At 43.4% G+C, this 15,505-nt stretch overlaps 1 protein-coding gene across 1 annotated transcript in view; it reads right to left on the reverse strand.

The window, feature by feature from the left end:
- ppp1r37 (protein phosphatase 1, regulatory subunit 37) overlaps positions 1-15,505 on the reverse strand; it is a 138,945-nt gene that overhangs the window by 84,215 nt on the left and 39,225 nt on the right. Inside the window, exon 2 of the mRNA XM_059985181.1 lies at positions 5,174-5,271. Coding sequence (XP_059841164.1) covers positions 5,174-5,271 — 98 coding nt within the window. The remainder of the gene's footprint in view (positions 1-5,173; positions 5,272-15,505) is intronic.

The raw sequence follows: 15,505 nt of genomic DNA on the forward strand, positions 1-15,505 counted from the left end.
GATGGACACAGCCCTTAGAATTTGTTAGGTCTTTATAGAACAAGTAAGGTCTTTATTCTTTGGAGCGTAGAAGATTGAGAGGGGACTTGATAGAGGTATTTAAAATTATGAGGGGGATAGATAGAGTTGATGTGGATAGGCTTTTTCCATTGAGAGTAGGAGAGATGCAAACAAGAGAACACAAGTTAAGAGTTAGGGGGCAGAAGTTTAGGGGTAACACGAGGGGGAATTTCTTTACTCAGAGAGTGGTAGCCATGTGGAACGAGCTTCCAGTAGAAGTGGTAGAGGCAGGTTCGGTATTGTCATTTAAAGTAAAATTGGATAGGCATATGGCCAGGAAAGGAATGGAGGGTTATGGGCTGAGTGCAGGTCAGTGGGACTAGGTGAGAGTAAGCGTTCGGTATGGACTAGAAGGGCCGAGATGGCCTGTTTTCGTGCTGTAATTGTTATATGGTTTATATGGTTAATTTGCATTTTAAACTTTTTAACTGGCAGCAAAACACACAATCACCTTGAGTGCAGGCCTGACAAGCCCAGTACTTCAGTGGAACTGAGGCAAACCCATATTTATAGCTGCCGTGTCATTTCAGCACTCTAGAAACTGCGATCATGTATAAATAACACTGTGCACAGTCACACAATAATCAAGTATGTGCTCTGTTGACAAGAGATAAAAGAGGGAATGGCACACACATATATATTGTCTGAAGACTTGAAGGGCTAGATATGGCCAACTGCCACGTCCAGATGCTGCCAGTCAGGTGATTTGGGTGGGTACAGAAATGTTGACATAATCATTAATAGCGGCGCACACACTACATCTATAGAAATGCAAGAAATAGAGGGAAAGGCCATTCAGCCTCTGTGTGCCTCTTATTTTTATTTAGCAATACAGCATTGTAACAGACACTTCCGGCCCAACAAGTCAGGACCACACAATTATACCATGTAATGAATGATCTGACAAACCAATACGTCCTTAGAATGTGTGAGGAACCCACAGCGATGGGGAAAACATGCATACTTCTTACAGACTGCGATGTGAATCAAATGTGGGCTGCTGGTGCTATATCAGTGTTATTCTAACTACTACACTCATCAGCAGTCAATAAGATCATGGCTGATCTTGTTTCTCAGAAAATTCCGACTTTCCCTAGAACAGATGTGGAGAGGCTATTTCCTACTGTGGAGGAGTACAGCACCAGAGGGCATAGCCTCAGAATACAAGGATGCCCCTTCACAGCAGAGATGAGGAGGAATTTCTTTAGCTGGAGGGTGGTGAATCTGAGGAATTCTTGCCACAGATGACTGTGCAGCCCAAGTCATTGAATATATTTAAAACAGAGGTTGAAAGGTTCTTGTTTAGTAAGGGTGTCAAAGGTTATGGGGAGAATGTGAGAGGGAAAGGTGAGAAAGTGTCAAAGGTGAGAGGGATAATAAATCAGTCACGATGTAATGGCAGAGGAGACTCAATGGGCTGAACAACCTAATTCTGCTCCAATGGCTTATGGATAAGGCAGGAGAGTGGGGTTGAGAGAGATAATAGAGCACCCTAGAATAGAACAGTGAGTAGACTAATTCTACTCCATGTCTTAAAAACTAAAATCATTAACAACCTCCAAAGCCTGAGCAAGATTTCAGAATTTCACTGCTGATTAATAGGGATCATCAACCAGGAGTGGGGGGGGGGAGGGGGGTGGAAAACACAGTCAACTTGCTCTCCTGAATGCTATTACCGAAGGATGAGCTTCAAGATTCACACGTCCTCATGTCTTACTGTACTGTAATTAATGACAATTATCTTTGACCCAGTGCCACACAAATCATGTTCCACCATTGATCACTGGAAAGTGACCAACAGAGGAACAGGCACTGACTCTTGCTGGCCACTGTAGTCCCATTAGTGTCAATCCCACTCCGAAAAGCTATTTGAAAGTTCTTTATCTGTCCAAGATGGTGCCAAGCTATACCCTCTGTTGAATCATGGCTCAGATATGTTTTTTTTAATTGCTGCTTTAAGGATGGCTCTGGGGATATAGTGGGGAGTTAGGGACAGATATGTGGGACAATTGGAGGTCACTCCCAAGTCCAAGTCTCCTCTCCATGTACAAAGGCCAACAGCACAGAAGATGTGGAATGGAGCTCGATTTCTTGCTTTTGTTCTGCTGAGCATTGTCAGTATCCTGTGTTGGTGCCAGAATGTGTGGCGATACATGTGGGCCGCCCCCGGCACACCCGAGGGTGTGTTCGTTGTTAGCGCAAATGACGCATTTCACTGTATGTTTTGATGTGTATGTGATAAATAAACTTTAATCTTGAATTTATTGCAGTACTTCCTCATCCACAAAACTGGTGTGTTGGACAGGAGAAAACAAAGAGATTATTTTGCAAACCATGCCACTTAATGAGATTATTGTTCATCTGTGACTTGTCCCCACAGACCTGGTCTTTCTCCCTTATCCCTTAATACCTTGTTCCGTTTATTATGTGTCATGTCATTTGACATAGGTGATCATGGTCTTTCTATGACCATGAATGTTCTTCACAAACTTTTCTACAAAACTGGCTTTCCATTGCCTTCTTCTGGGCAGTACCTTTACAAGATGGGTGACCCCAGCCATTATCAATACTCTTCAGAGATTGTCTGCCTGGTGTCAGTGGTTGCATAACCAGGACCTGTGATGTGCATCAGCTGCTCATATGACTATCCACCATCTGCTCCCATGGCTTCACATGACCCTGATCGGGGATGTGGGGGCTAAGCAGGTGCTACACCTTGCCCTTGCAGGCTAGCAGAGGGAAGGAGTGCCTTGCACCTCTCTTGGTAGAGATGCATCTCTACCCCACCATACTTTAGATTAACAGAAAAGCTAATTAATCATAGATTTGCAACTGAAGGGAACATCTATACAGGCAGTCCCCGAGTTACTAACATCCGACTTACGGACAAATCTGATTTAAAGATGGACTCAGGAACGGTACTCGTACATAACCCGGGGACTGCTTGCACTTGATCTGACTTACGTACAAATCTGATTTAAAGACGGACTCAGGAACGGAACTCGTACGTAACCCGGGGACTGCTTGTACTCACATCTCTCTAGAGATGTGCAGTGGAGAGCATCTAAATATGCTGCATCACTGGATGGTATGGAAACTGCATGTGACTGCAGGAACGGTAGACAAAACTGCCCAACGTATCACCAGCAGCAGCCTACCCACCATCAGGGTATATATGCAGAGGTTATGTAGCATCCACACCAGGACACCAGACTCAAAAGCAGTTACTTTCCCCAAGTAGTAAGGCTGATAAACAACTCCACCCATTAACTCATACCCCCATATCCCTAACCATTAATATTTCAACATTTCCTGCTAGTAAAGAAGGTTGAAAGAGTATAGAGAAAATTTACTAGGATATTGCCAATTCTCAAGGATCTGAGCTATAAGGAAAGACTGAACAGGTTAGGACTGTATTCCTCAGAATACAGAAGACTGAGGGGAGATTTGACAGGTATACAAAATAATGAGGGGTATAGATAGAGTAAATGCAAGCAGGCTTTTTCCACTGAGATTGGGTGGGACTACAACCAGAGGTCATGGGTTAAGGGTGAAATTTAATGTCTTCACTCAGAGGATGTTGAGAGTGTGGAATGATCTGCTAGCACAAGTGGTGAGTGAGCTCGATTTCAATGCTTAAGATTAATTTGGATAGGTACATGGATGGTAGGGGCATGGAGGGCTATGGTCCCGGTGTAGGTTGATTGGAATTAGTAGTTTAAATGGTTTTGGCATGATGGACTGAATGGCTTGTTTCTGTGCTATACTTCTCTATGATTCTATGACCTCGTGTACAGATGCTCATGTATCTAGCATCACTTTAATAAGAACATATAATTAATGCATACAAGCTATTTTTTATTATTGCATTCATTTTCATAGCGTTTTTTTAGCTGAATCAAGATATGGAGTAAAAATCATTTTGATCTCCTTTACACTTGTGTACTAGAAATTAATGTTAAACATTCATGAAATTTCTTGAATTAACTGACCTTGGAATAGTTGCTGGAAGGATGTTCCCTACATCTATATCACACCCTGTGTGTTTAAGTGCTTCTGAACTCATGACCATCACTGTATCAGCAAGCCACAATTAAGTGGCCTCCATCAATAAATTAAAGCCAGTGGAAAGAAGGTCAGTAAAACTGACTAAAGAAATAAAGGCTGACACATGACCCAAGCTACGCGTTGCCCAAGCATCAGGCTGCAAAACTGGCATGGATAACTTCACTCACAACTCTGAACTCTTCCATAACCTACAGACACACCTTCAAAGACTCTACAATTCATGTTCTCAGTGGCTGTTTTATTAGTGCAGGAAATATCTAATAAAGTGGCTACTAAGTGCACTTCTGTATGCTTGTGGTCTTCCTCTGCTGTAGCCCATCCACTTCACAATGTGTTATGCATTCAGAGATATTCTTGTAACACATGGTTATCCGAGTTATTGTTGTCTTCCTGTCAGCTTGAACTAGTCTGGCTATTCTGCTCTGCACTCTCTCATTAACAAGGCATTTTTGCCTATAGAACTGCCACTTTTTGCACCATTCTTTGTCAACTCTAGAGAAAAAGTTCTCATTCTGGGGTCCCCGGACCCCTTGGTTAATGGTAGAAGTCCATGACATAAAAAAGTTGGGAACCCCTGCTCTAGAGACTGTTGTGCATGAAAATCCCAGGAGATCAGCAGATTCTGAGATACTGAAACCACCTGTCTGGCACCAACAACCATTACACAATCTAAGTGATTTAGGTTACATTTTTTCCCATTCTGATGGTCTGAACAACAACTGAACTTCTCAATCATGTCTGACTGGCATGGACGAGCAGGTGTACAGGTGTAACAAAGTGGCCACCAAGTGTATACAAAAAAACTAAATTCTTTTGTATTTCTTTATTTTTCCTGTAAATGTCTGCAGGAAAATGAATCTCAAGGTGGTATGTTGTTGCACACATGTACTTCAATAATAAATTTACTTTGACTATAGTGCTGCACCATCTTCAATTGACCTTTCTCACCTCCACAAAAGTTGATCTAATCCTGTATGTAGTCTTACTGCATCCGGCCCTTCCCACACCTCCCCCTGCTAACAGTACAGTGAAGATTCAGGCTTACTTGGATCTGTTTGAGCAGCTTGTTAATCGGCTTGCAGTTCAGCTTCTGACAGGCCTTCCTGTAGGCAGCAATAATCTCCTCCACTGTCACATTTTGAGCTGTAGGACAGAAAACAAACAGACACTCATCAACTAGCTCCACATACAGCATGAACCATTCAGAAAATAAAAAAGTATAAAAAAGGAATACTTAAGCCAGAGACTTTTTTCCCCATGGCAGAAATGGTTAATATTAGTGGACAAAAATTTAAGGTGATTGGATGAAAATATACCGTATATTGACAATAGACAATAGGTGCAGAAGTAGACCATTCGGCCCCTCGAGTCTGCACTGCCATTCTGAGATCATGGCTGATCATTCACTATCAATACCCAGTCCCTGCCTTGTCCCCATATCCCTTGATTCCCCTATCCATCAGATATCTATCTAGCTCCTTCTTGAAAGCATCCAGAGAATTGGCCTCCACCATCTTCCGAGGCAGTGCATTCCACACCTCCACAACTCTCTGGCAGAAGAAGCTCTTCCTCAACTCTGTTTTAAATAACTGACCTCTTATTCTCAATCCATGCCCTCTGGTACTGGACTCTCCCAACATCTGGAACATATTTCCTGCCTCAATCCTATCAAATTCTTTAATTATCTTAAACGTTTCAATCAGATCCCCTCTCAATCTCCTCAATTCCAGCGTGTACAAGCCCAATCTCTCCAATCTCTCTGCGTAAGACAGCCCTGCCATCCCAGGAATCAACCTAGTGAATCTACGCTGCACTTCCTCAATTGCCAGAATGTCCTTCCTTAAACCTGGAGACCAAAACTGTACACAATATTCCAGTTGTGGTCTCACCAGGGCCCTGTACAAATGCAAAAGGACATCCTTGCTCTTGTACTCAATTCCCCTAATAACAAAGGCCAACATTCCATTTGCCCTCTTCACTGCCTGTTGCACTTGCTCATTCACCTTCATTGACTGGTGAACTAGGACTCCTAGGTCTCTTTGCATTTCTCCCTTACCTAACTCTACACCATTCAGACAATACTCTGCCCTCTTGTTCCTGCTTCCAAAGTGGATAACTTCACATTTATTCACATTGAATGAAATCTGCCAAGTATCTGCCCACTCACCCAGCCTGTCCAAGTCTCCCTGTATTCTCCTAACGTCCTCTTCACACGTCACACTGCCACCCAGTTTAGTATCGTCAGCAAACTTGCTGATATAGTTTTATGCCCTCATCTAAATCATTGACATAAATCGTAAAGAGCTGTGGTCCCAATACAGAGCCCTGTGGTACCCCACTAGTCACCTCCAGCCAGTCCGAGAAACACCCATTCACTGCTACCCTTTGCTTTCTATCTGCCAACCAGTTTTCTATCCATGTTGAAACCCTGCCCCCAATGCCATGAGCTCTGATTTTACTCACCAATCTCCTATGTGGCACCTTATCGAATGCCTTCTGAAAATCTAGGTACACAACATCCACTGGCTTACCCTCGTCTAACATCCTTGTTACACCCTCAAAAAACTCCAACAGATTAGTCAAGCATGATTTGCCCTTGGTAAATCCATGCTGGCTCGGCCTAATCCTATTTCTGCCATCAAGATGTGCCACTATTTCGTCCTTAATAATGGACTCAAGCATCTTCCCCACGACTGATGTTAGGCTAACAGGGCGATAGTTCTCCGTTTTCTCCTTCCCTCCCTTCTTGAAAAGTGGGATAACATTAGCCACTCTCCAATCTTCAGGAACTGATCCTGAATCTAAGGAACATTGGAAAATGATTACCAATGCATCCACAATTTCCTGAGCCAACTCTTTTAGAACCCTCGGATGCAGACCATCTGGACCCGGGGATTTATTAGCCTTCAGTCCTACCAGTCTACTCATCACAGTTTCTTTCCTAATGTCAATCTGTCTCAATTCCTCTGATATCTTATGACCCTGGCCCATTCATACATCTGGGAGATTGCTTGTGTCCTCCCTGGTGAAGACAGATCTAAAGTACGCATTAAATTCTGTTGCCATTTCCCTGTTTCCCATAACAATTTCTCCCAATTCATTCTTCAAGGGGCCAACATTGTTCTTAACTATCTTCTTTCTCTTCACAAAAAGCTTTTGCTATCCCCTTTTATATTCCTGGCTAGACTGAGCTCATACCTGATTTTTTCTCTCCGTATTGCTTTTTTAGTTAAGATCTGCTGTTCCTTAAAACTTTCTCAATCATCTGTATTCCCACTCATCTTAGCCCTGTCATACTTCTTTTTCTTTAATGCTATACAATCTCTGACTTCCTTTGTCAACCACTGTGGCCCCTTCCCCCTCTTTGAATCCTTCCTTCTCATTGGAATGAACTGCTTTTGCATCTTTTGTATTATCCCCAAGAATATCTGCCACTGCTGATCCACTGTCTTTCCTGCCAGGGCATCCGCCCATTTAACTTTGGCCAGCTCTTCCCTCATGGCTCCATAGTCTCCTTTATTTAATTGCAACACTGACACCTCTGATCTGCCCTTATCCCTCTCAAATTGTAGATAAAAACTTATCATGTTATGATCACTACTTCCTAATGGCTCCTTTACTTCAAGATCACTTATCAATTCCTGTTCATTACACATCACCAAGTCCAAAATAGCCTCATTCCTGGTTGGCTCAAGCACAAGCTGTTCCAAAAATACATCCCTTAGACACTCCACAAACTCCCTATCCTGGGGTCCAGCACCTACCTGATTCTCCCAGTTCACCTGCATGTTGAAATCTCTCATAACGACTACATTACCTTTAGCACATGCCAATGTTAACTCCCTAATCAACTTGTACCCAATATCCACGCTACTGTTTGGGGGCCTGTACACAACACCCATTAGGGTCTTTTTACCCTTACTGTTCCTCAGCTCAATCCACACAGACTCTACTTCCCCTGTTCCCAAGTCACCTCTTGCTAAGGACTGAATCTCATTCCTCACCAACAGGGCCACCCCACCCCACCCCCTCTTCCCATATTTCTGTCTCTACGATAGCACGTATACCCTGGTACACTCAATTCCCAGGCCTGATCCCCTTGCAGCCATGTCTCCGTTATCCCAACAATATTGTAGTTCCCCATTTTCATCTGAGCTTCAAGCTCATCTGTCTTATTTCTGACACTACGCGCATTCAAGTATAGAATTCTTAGCCCATTCCTCCTCTCCTTGCTTAAAACACTGTCTACTGTACCTAACCCTTGAACTTCCATCGGGCTAATTGCACCTTGAATTTTGATGACCTTCTCAAGATCACCCAAACCTTCTACACATTTAACCCCATGCTCCTTCTGACCAACCCTCTGGATCTGGATCCCTGCCCCCTGCACATCTAGTTTAAACCCCCACGAGCAGCACTGGCAAACACTCCTGCGAGAATGTTAGTACCCCTCCGGTTCAGATGTAGACCGTCCCTTCGAAACAGATCCCAATGTCCCTGGAACAAAGACCAATTATCCAAAAACCTGAACCCTTCCTTCCTGCACCATGCTCTCAGCCTCGTATTAATGTGCATAATCATTCTATTCTTCGCCTCACTCGCACGTGGCACAGGTAGCAATCCCGAGATTGTTACCCTGGAGGTCCTGCCTTTCAGCTTCACTCCTAACTCCCTGAACTCTCTAAGCAGGACCCCCTCACTCACCTTACCTACATCGTTGGTCCCTACATGGACCACTACATCTGGGTTCATGCCCTCGTTCTCAAGAATAGCCTGCACCCGATCTGAGATGTCACCCTGGCACCAGGGAGGCAACATACCATCCGAGATTCCCGATCTGCCCCACAAAATCTCCTATCTGCCCCCCTAACTATAGAATCCCCTAAAACTATTGCTCCCTTCTCTTCCCTCCTCCCCTTTCTGCATCATGGTTCGTATAGAAGCACCAAAGGTAGTGGAACCCAACCATTGAGCACATTTATATGAAACACTGTTGCAGGAAAGCAGCATCTATCATCAGGGACCCCACCTCCCAAACCATGCTCTCTTCTCACTGCTGCCATCAGGAAGAAGGTACAAGAGCCTCTGAACTTGTACCACCAGGCTCAAGAACAACAGGTTCTTGAACAAAAGGAGATAACTACACTCACTTGCTCATCCATTGAGATCATCCCACACCAATGATCTCATTTTAAGGACTTTTTATCTTGTTATCTTATGTTCTTGTTATTTATTGCTGCTTTATATCTCCATTTGCAGTTTATTGTCTTCTGTTCTCTGGTTAATCTTTCATCGGTCCTGTTATACTTACTACTCTATAGATTTGCTGAGTATACCCAGAGGCAAATGAATCCCAGGGTTTTATATGGTGACATATATGTACTCTGATAATATTTATTTTGAGCTTTGATATGGGAGGGATATCGGAGGCAAGTCCCCCCGCCACATAGAAAGTGATGGTTGTGAGGAACACCCTGCCACGGGTGGTGGTAAAGGCGAATACTTTTAACAGTTTAGACAGACACATGGATGAGGACTACAATGGAAGGAAGTTTAGATTAAAGTTTCCTCCTTTGTTTAAAAGCATTTGGTCTTCTTATTAATACACACAATTTGATGGGAGAATGCAGATTAGGCAGCATCTATGAAGGGGTCGAGATTGAGTCCTGATGAAGAGTCTTGGTCTGAAACATCAATTGTTTATTATCCTGACCTGCTGAGTTCCTCCAGCATTTTGTGTGTGTTACTCTGACCATAGACACTGTCCGACCTGCTGAGTTCCTCCAGCATTTTGTGTGTGTTACTCTGTCCATAGTCACTGTCTGACCTGCTGAGTTCCTCCAGCATTTTGTGTGTGTTCCTCTGACCATAGACACTGTCTGACCTGCTGAGTTCCTCCGGCATTTTGTGTGTGTTACTCTGACCATAGACACTGTCTGACCTGCTGAGTTCCTCCGGCATTTTGTGCGTGTTACTCTGTCCATAGACACTGTCTGACCTGCTGAGTTCCTCCAGCAGTTTGTGTGTGTTACTCTGACCATAGACACTGTCTGACCTGCTGAGTTCCTCCGGCATTTTGTGCGTGTTACTCTGTCCATAGACACTGTCTGACCTGCTGAGTTCCTCCAGCAGTTTGTGTGTGTTACTCTGACCATAGACACTGTCTGACCTGCTGAGTTCCACCAGCATTTTGTGTGTGTTGCTCTGTCCATAGACACTGTCTGACCTGCTGCGTTCCTCCCGCATTTTGTGTGTGTTGCTCTGTCCATAGACACTGTCTGACCTGCTGAGTTCCTCCAGCATTTTGTGTGTGTTACTCAAGGCTTCCAGCATCTGCAGAAACTCATGTTTATGTCTTCATATTAGATGTTGGTGTACAGTACCCAATGTTCTACTACTTTCCTCTAGAGCAGGGGTTCCCAACCCAGGGTCCACAGACTTTGAAGAACCTTCACTGCAAGGCAGAAGGTCCTGATGGAGTACCTGGTAAGGATCTGAAAACCTGTGCCAACCAACTGGCAGGAGTATTCAAGGACATTTTCAACCTCTCACTGCTACGGGCAGAAGCTCTCACTTGCTTCAAAAAGGCAACAATTATACCGGTGCCTAAGAAGAATAATGTGGGCTGCCTTAATAACCATCGCCCAGTAGCACTGACATCGACAGTGACGAAATGCTTTAGAGACGTTGGTTATGACTAGACTGAAATCCTGTCTCAGCAAGGACCTGGACCCATTGCAATTTGCCTATCGCCACAATAGGTCAACGGCAGACGCAATCTCAAAGGCTCTCCACACGGCTTTAGACCACCTGGACAACACAAACACCTATGTCAGGATGCTGTTCATCGACTGTAGCTCAGCATTTAACACCATCATTCCCACAAGTCTGATTCAGAAGTTGCAGAACCTGGGCCTCTGTACCTCCCTCTGCAATTGGATCCTCGACTTTCTAACCAAAAGACCACAGTCTATGCGGATTGGTGATAATATATCCTCCTCGCTGATGATCAACACTGGCGCACCTCAGGGGTGTGTGCTTAGCCCACTGCTCTACTCTCTGTATACACATGACTGTATGGCTAGGCAAAACTCAAATACCATCTACAAATTTGCTGATGATACAACTATTATTGGTAGAATCCCAGGTGGTAACGAGAGGGCCTACAGGAGTGAGATATGCCAACTAGTGGAATGGTGCTGCAGCAACAACCTGGCACTCAACGTCAATAAGACAAAAGAGCTGATTGTGGACTTCTGGAAGGGTAAGACGAAGGAACACATACCAATCCTCATAGAGGGATCAGAAGTGGAGAGAGCGAGCAGCTTCAAGTTTCTCGGTGTCATGATCTGAGGAGCTAACCTGGTCCCAATATATCGATGTAATTATAAAGACAAGACAGCGGCTATACTGTACTTTATTAGGAGCTTAAAGAGATTTGGCTTGTCAACAAATACACTCAAAAACTTCTATAGTTGTACTGTGGACAGCATTCTGACAGGCTGCATCAATGTCTGGTATGGAGGGGCTACTGCGCAGGACCGAAAGAAGCTGCAGAAGATTGTAAATCTAGTCAGCTCCATCTGGAGCACTAGCCTACAAAGTACCCAGGACACCTTTAGGGGGCAGTGTCTCAGAAAGGCAGCGTCCATTATTAAGGACCTCCTCCAGCACCCAGAGCATGCCCTTTTCTCACTGTTACCATCAGGTAGGAGATACAGAAGCCTGAAGGCACACACTCAGTGATTCAGGAACAACTTCTTCCCCTCAGTATCCAATTCCTACATGGACATTGAAGCTTTGGACACTACCTCATTTAAAAAAACAGTATTTCTGTACATTTTAAAAAATCTATTCAATATACAGAATTGATTTACTTGTTTATTTATTATTATGTTTTTATTTTATTTATTTTTTTTCTCTCTCCCTCTCTGCTAGATTATGTATTGCATTGAAATGCTGCTGCTAAGTTAACAAATTTGACATCACATGCCAGTGATAATAAACCTGATTCTGATTCAGACTTCTCGTCTCAGATTGAAGTCCTGTTGGGCAGTGTTTTAGAAGCCGAGTAAACTTTGTTATCACACTTGTATCTTAACTCTCTTACACAGCTGATAGCACTCTCACTTGAGTCTAAATGTGTGGGTTCAATGCACCCTAAGGATGCAAACACTGGGCCTGTACTCACTGGGGGTGGAACCTTATTTAAACCTATTGAATACTGAAAGGCCTAGATAGAGTAGAGATGGAAAGCATGTTTCCTATAGTGGGGCAGTCTAGGACCAAAAGGCACAGTCTCAGAATAGAAGAACAGAGATGAGGAGGAATGTGTTTAGTCAGAGGGTGGTAAATCAAAGTACCCATATACATGCACGACCCCAAGATTCATTTTCTTGCAGGTATACACGTAAATTCAATAAACAATCAATGAAAGACCACACCAACAGGTCAGCCAAACCAATGTGATGAACACAACAAATGCAATAGTAATATTATTATTATTAAGACTGAGGTGACCCACTTTCTGCGCAGGCAAACCGGCTCACAAATAGCCAGCGCGCGGGGGGAGACTTTGGTAATGCACCTCTGACGTCATCTCCGCCCAGAGAGGGCGGGCACTAGGGATTAAGTGCCAGCGCCGCGAAGTTTGAATAAACTAGTCTCGAAACAACTTACCGACTGCGTGTTGTTATTTCAACGCTGTGTGTAGCACATCGCTACATTGGTGAATCCGATGGTCCAAACGGGATTTGGACCAAAGATCACTACAAGACCATAAGATATAGGAGCAGAATTGAGCCATTTGACCATCAAGTCTGTTCTGTCATTTCATCATGGCTGATTCAATTTCCCTCTCACTCCCAATCTCCTGCCTTCTCCCTGTATCCCCTCACACCCTGACCAATCTATCAATCCTGTTCCACCATTTCATCATGGATGATCCAATTTTCCTCTCAGTCTCAATCTCCTGCTTTCTCTTGCCATGTATCCTTTCATGCCCTGACCAATCAAGAATCTACATCAACCTCTGCCTTGAATATACATGAAGACTTGGCTTCCACAGCTCAGCTACCTGTGACAAAGAATTGATGATGATGAGGATGGCTGTTTTTTTCCCCCACTTGCGGAGATCAGGAGGGAAGAGCCCTCAGAAGCGACAGCACAATTGTTAGTGTCTGTAGAGGCCAATTCTGGATCTGGAGCAGTAGGGAAGTGGGAACAGCTGGGATGAGGGTGCTTGGGTATTAGGATCCTTCCTCTGTCTCCTCTTTTTTTTCAACAATTGCCCATCTGGATTCCTCAAAATTTCTGGTTGCTCTATGGATCAGCGTTCTCACACAGTTTGTTACAAGCCAGTTGCTGCCACTTATTGACCTTGATATTTGCCATAGAGGGCTGCTACTCAAGTTGATTTCTTTTGCTCCAAGAGTGTTCTCGGCACAGTGCTGCTTTCGGTAACCTGGAGTTGTACATGTGAGGTGCATGGCCTGGCCAGAGGAGCTGCCTGAGCAGCAAAATGGCTTCAATGCCTGGAAGTTGAACTTTCTCCTGGACCTCGTTGTTGGAGACGCGATCCTGCCAGATAATATCCATGATGGAGCAGAGGCAACAAGAATGAATAAGAAATAATCAGAACATGAAGAGTCCTTGAAAGTGAGTCCAAGGTTATGGGAACAATTCAGTGATGAATTCAGTATACTCGAGTTAAGTTTGAGGAAGTTGAGATTTTAATCAAAAAGCTATCAGAAGAGGTTCCAAGAGGAATTGAGTGTAACTTGGACTATTTTTGCTTCATTACATGCAAACCAAATGATTAAAAAATGTTTGTGATCTGTTATTCTTAACCGCAATAATTATTAGGTTATATTAAAAAAAAAGCAACACACACAAAATACAGGAGGAACTCAGCAGGTCAAGCAGCATTCTTGAAGAGGAATAAAGAGCTTTCCACTTCCACCATCACCATCAGCTTCTCACTTTATCTTCCCTTCCTCTACACACCCACCTTCTCCCCTATCACCTGCCAGCTCTTACTCCTTCCCCTTCCCTCCTGGGCTCTTTCCAGCCCTGAAGAAAGGTCTCAGCCAGAAACATCGACTCTTTACTCCTCTCCATAGATTCCTGACCTGCTGAGTTCCTCCAGCATTTTGTGTATTATACTCTGGATTTTCAGCATCTGCAGAATCTCCAATGCTTATATTGTTGAATAAAAATTACTGGCCCAAAACGTTGACTGTTTATTCCCCTCCAGAAACTCCCTGACTTGCTGAGTTCCTCCAGCATTTTGTGTATTATACTCTGGATTTTCAGCATCTGCAGAATCTCCAATGTTGAATAAAAATTACTGGCCCAAAACGTTGACTGTTTATTCCCCTCCAGAAACTCCCTGACTTGCTGAGTTCCTCCAGCATTTTGTATGTGTCATATACAGCATTGCGCTGATCAGGGAAGTTACTCTATAATTAGTCATTTAAGGACGGAGAACACAGAAAAGCCTAATCTTTATTTCTAGACAATAAAAGTTCTGAAACACAATCAAATAGACAGTACAAGCTTCAATTCAAGCAGAGAGTTCACTTTAAATTTCAACTTGACTCAAAATACTTTCCCAGAGCATCCTCTGGAAGAAGAAAAATTACTCCTTTCTGTTGAAAGAGTAGAAATTTAATGACATTTTTATAGCAGAAATATTAACCCATTTTAAACTTACTTTTGTTGCTGGCTACACTGCAACTTACATCATAAAGAATAATATTCAAGGATGCAACACTATTTCTAGTAAAGAAGGCCGTTTAGCTCATTGAGGCAATTCAGGCTTCTCAGCTCTTGATCCATAGCAGTATAAAAGACACCAATTGCTCAACCCTGTACAGCTCCTATAGTTCTTTCAGGTGGTGTATTCTGGCTCCGTGCTCTGAATGGCTAAAACATCTTCAACTCCCATATAATGCTCCTACATTGAAATCTACTCCTCATTGCTATTCTCTCTACTAGAATGAGCCCTATTATAAGCCCTACCTATAGATATAACACACACAAAAAATACTGGAGGAACTCATCAAGCCAGGCAGCATCTATGGAAAAGAGATACCTTTACTGTCTGTTATGATCGCTTAATTTTACACACCTTAATTAAACGTAGAATACAGTACAGGAGCAGGTGCTTCAACCCATGACATTATGCCTAACTAATTAAAGTTGTAATTAATACCTAACTAAACAAGCTCATTCTGCTACACGTCCCTCCATTCGCTGTATAGTCATGTGCCTATGTAACAGCCACTTAAACTTTGAACTTTGTCTGAGGTGTTTATTATCATAGTATGTAAACATTACATGACCTTGAGATTCGTATCCTGACAGGCTGCCATGA

This window comes from Hypanus sabinus, chromosome 11 (genome assembly GCF_030144855.1).
Source record: "Hypanus sabinus isolate sHypSab1 chromosome 11, sHypSab1.hap1, whole genome shotgun sequence".
NCBI classification, from domain to species: domain Eukaryota; kingdom Metazoa; phylum Chordata; class Chondrichthyes; order Myliobatiformes; family Dasyatidae; genus Hypanus; species Hypanus sabinus.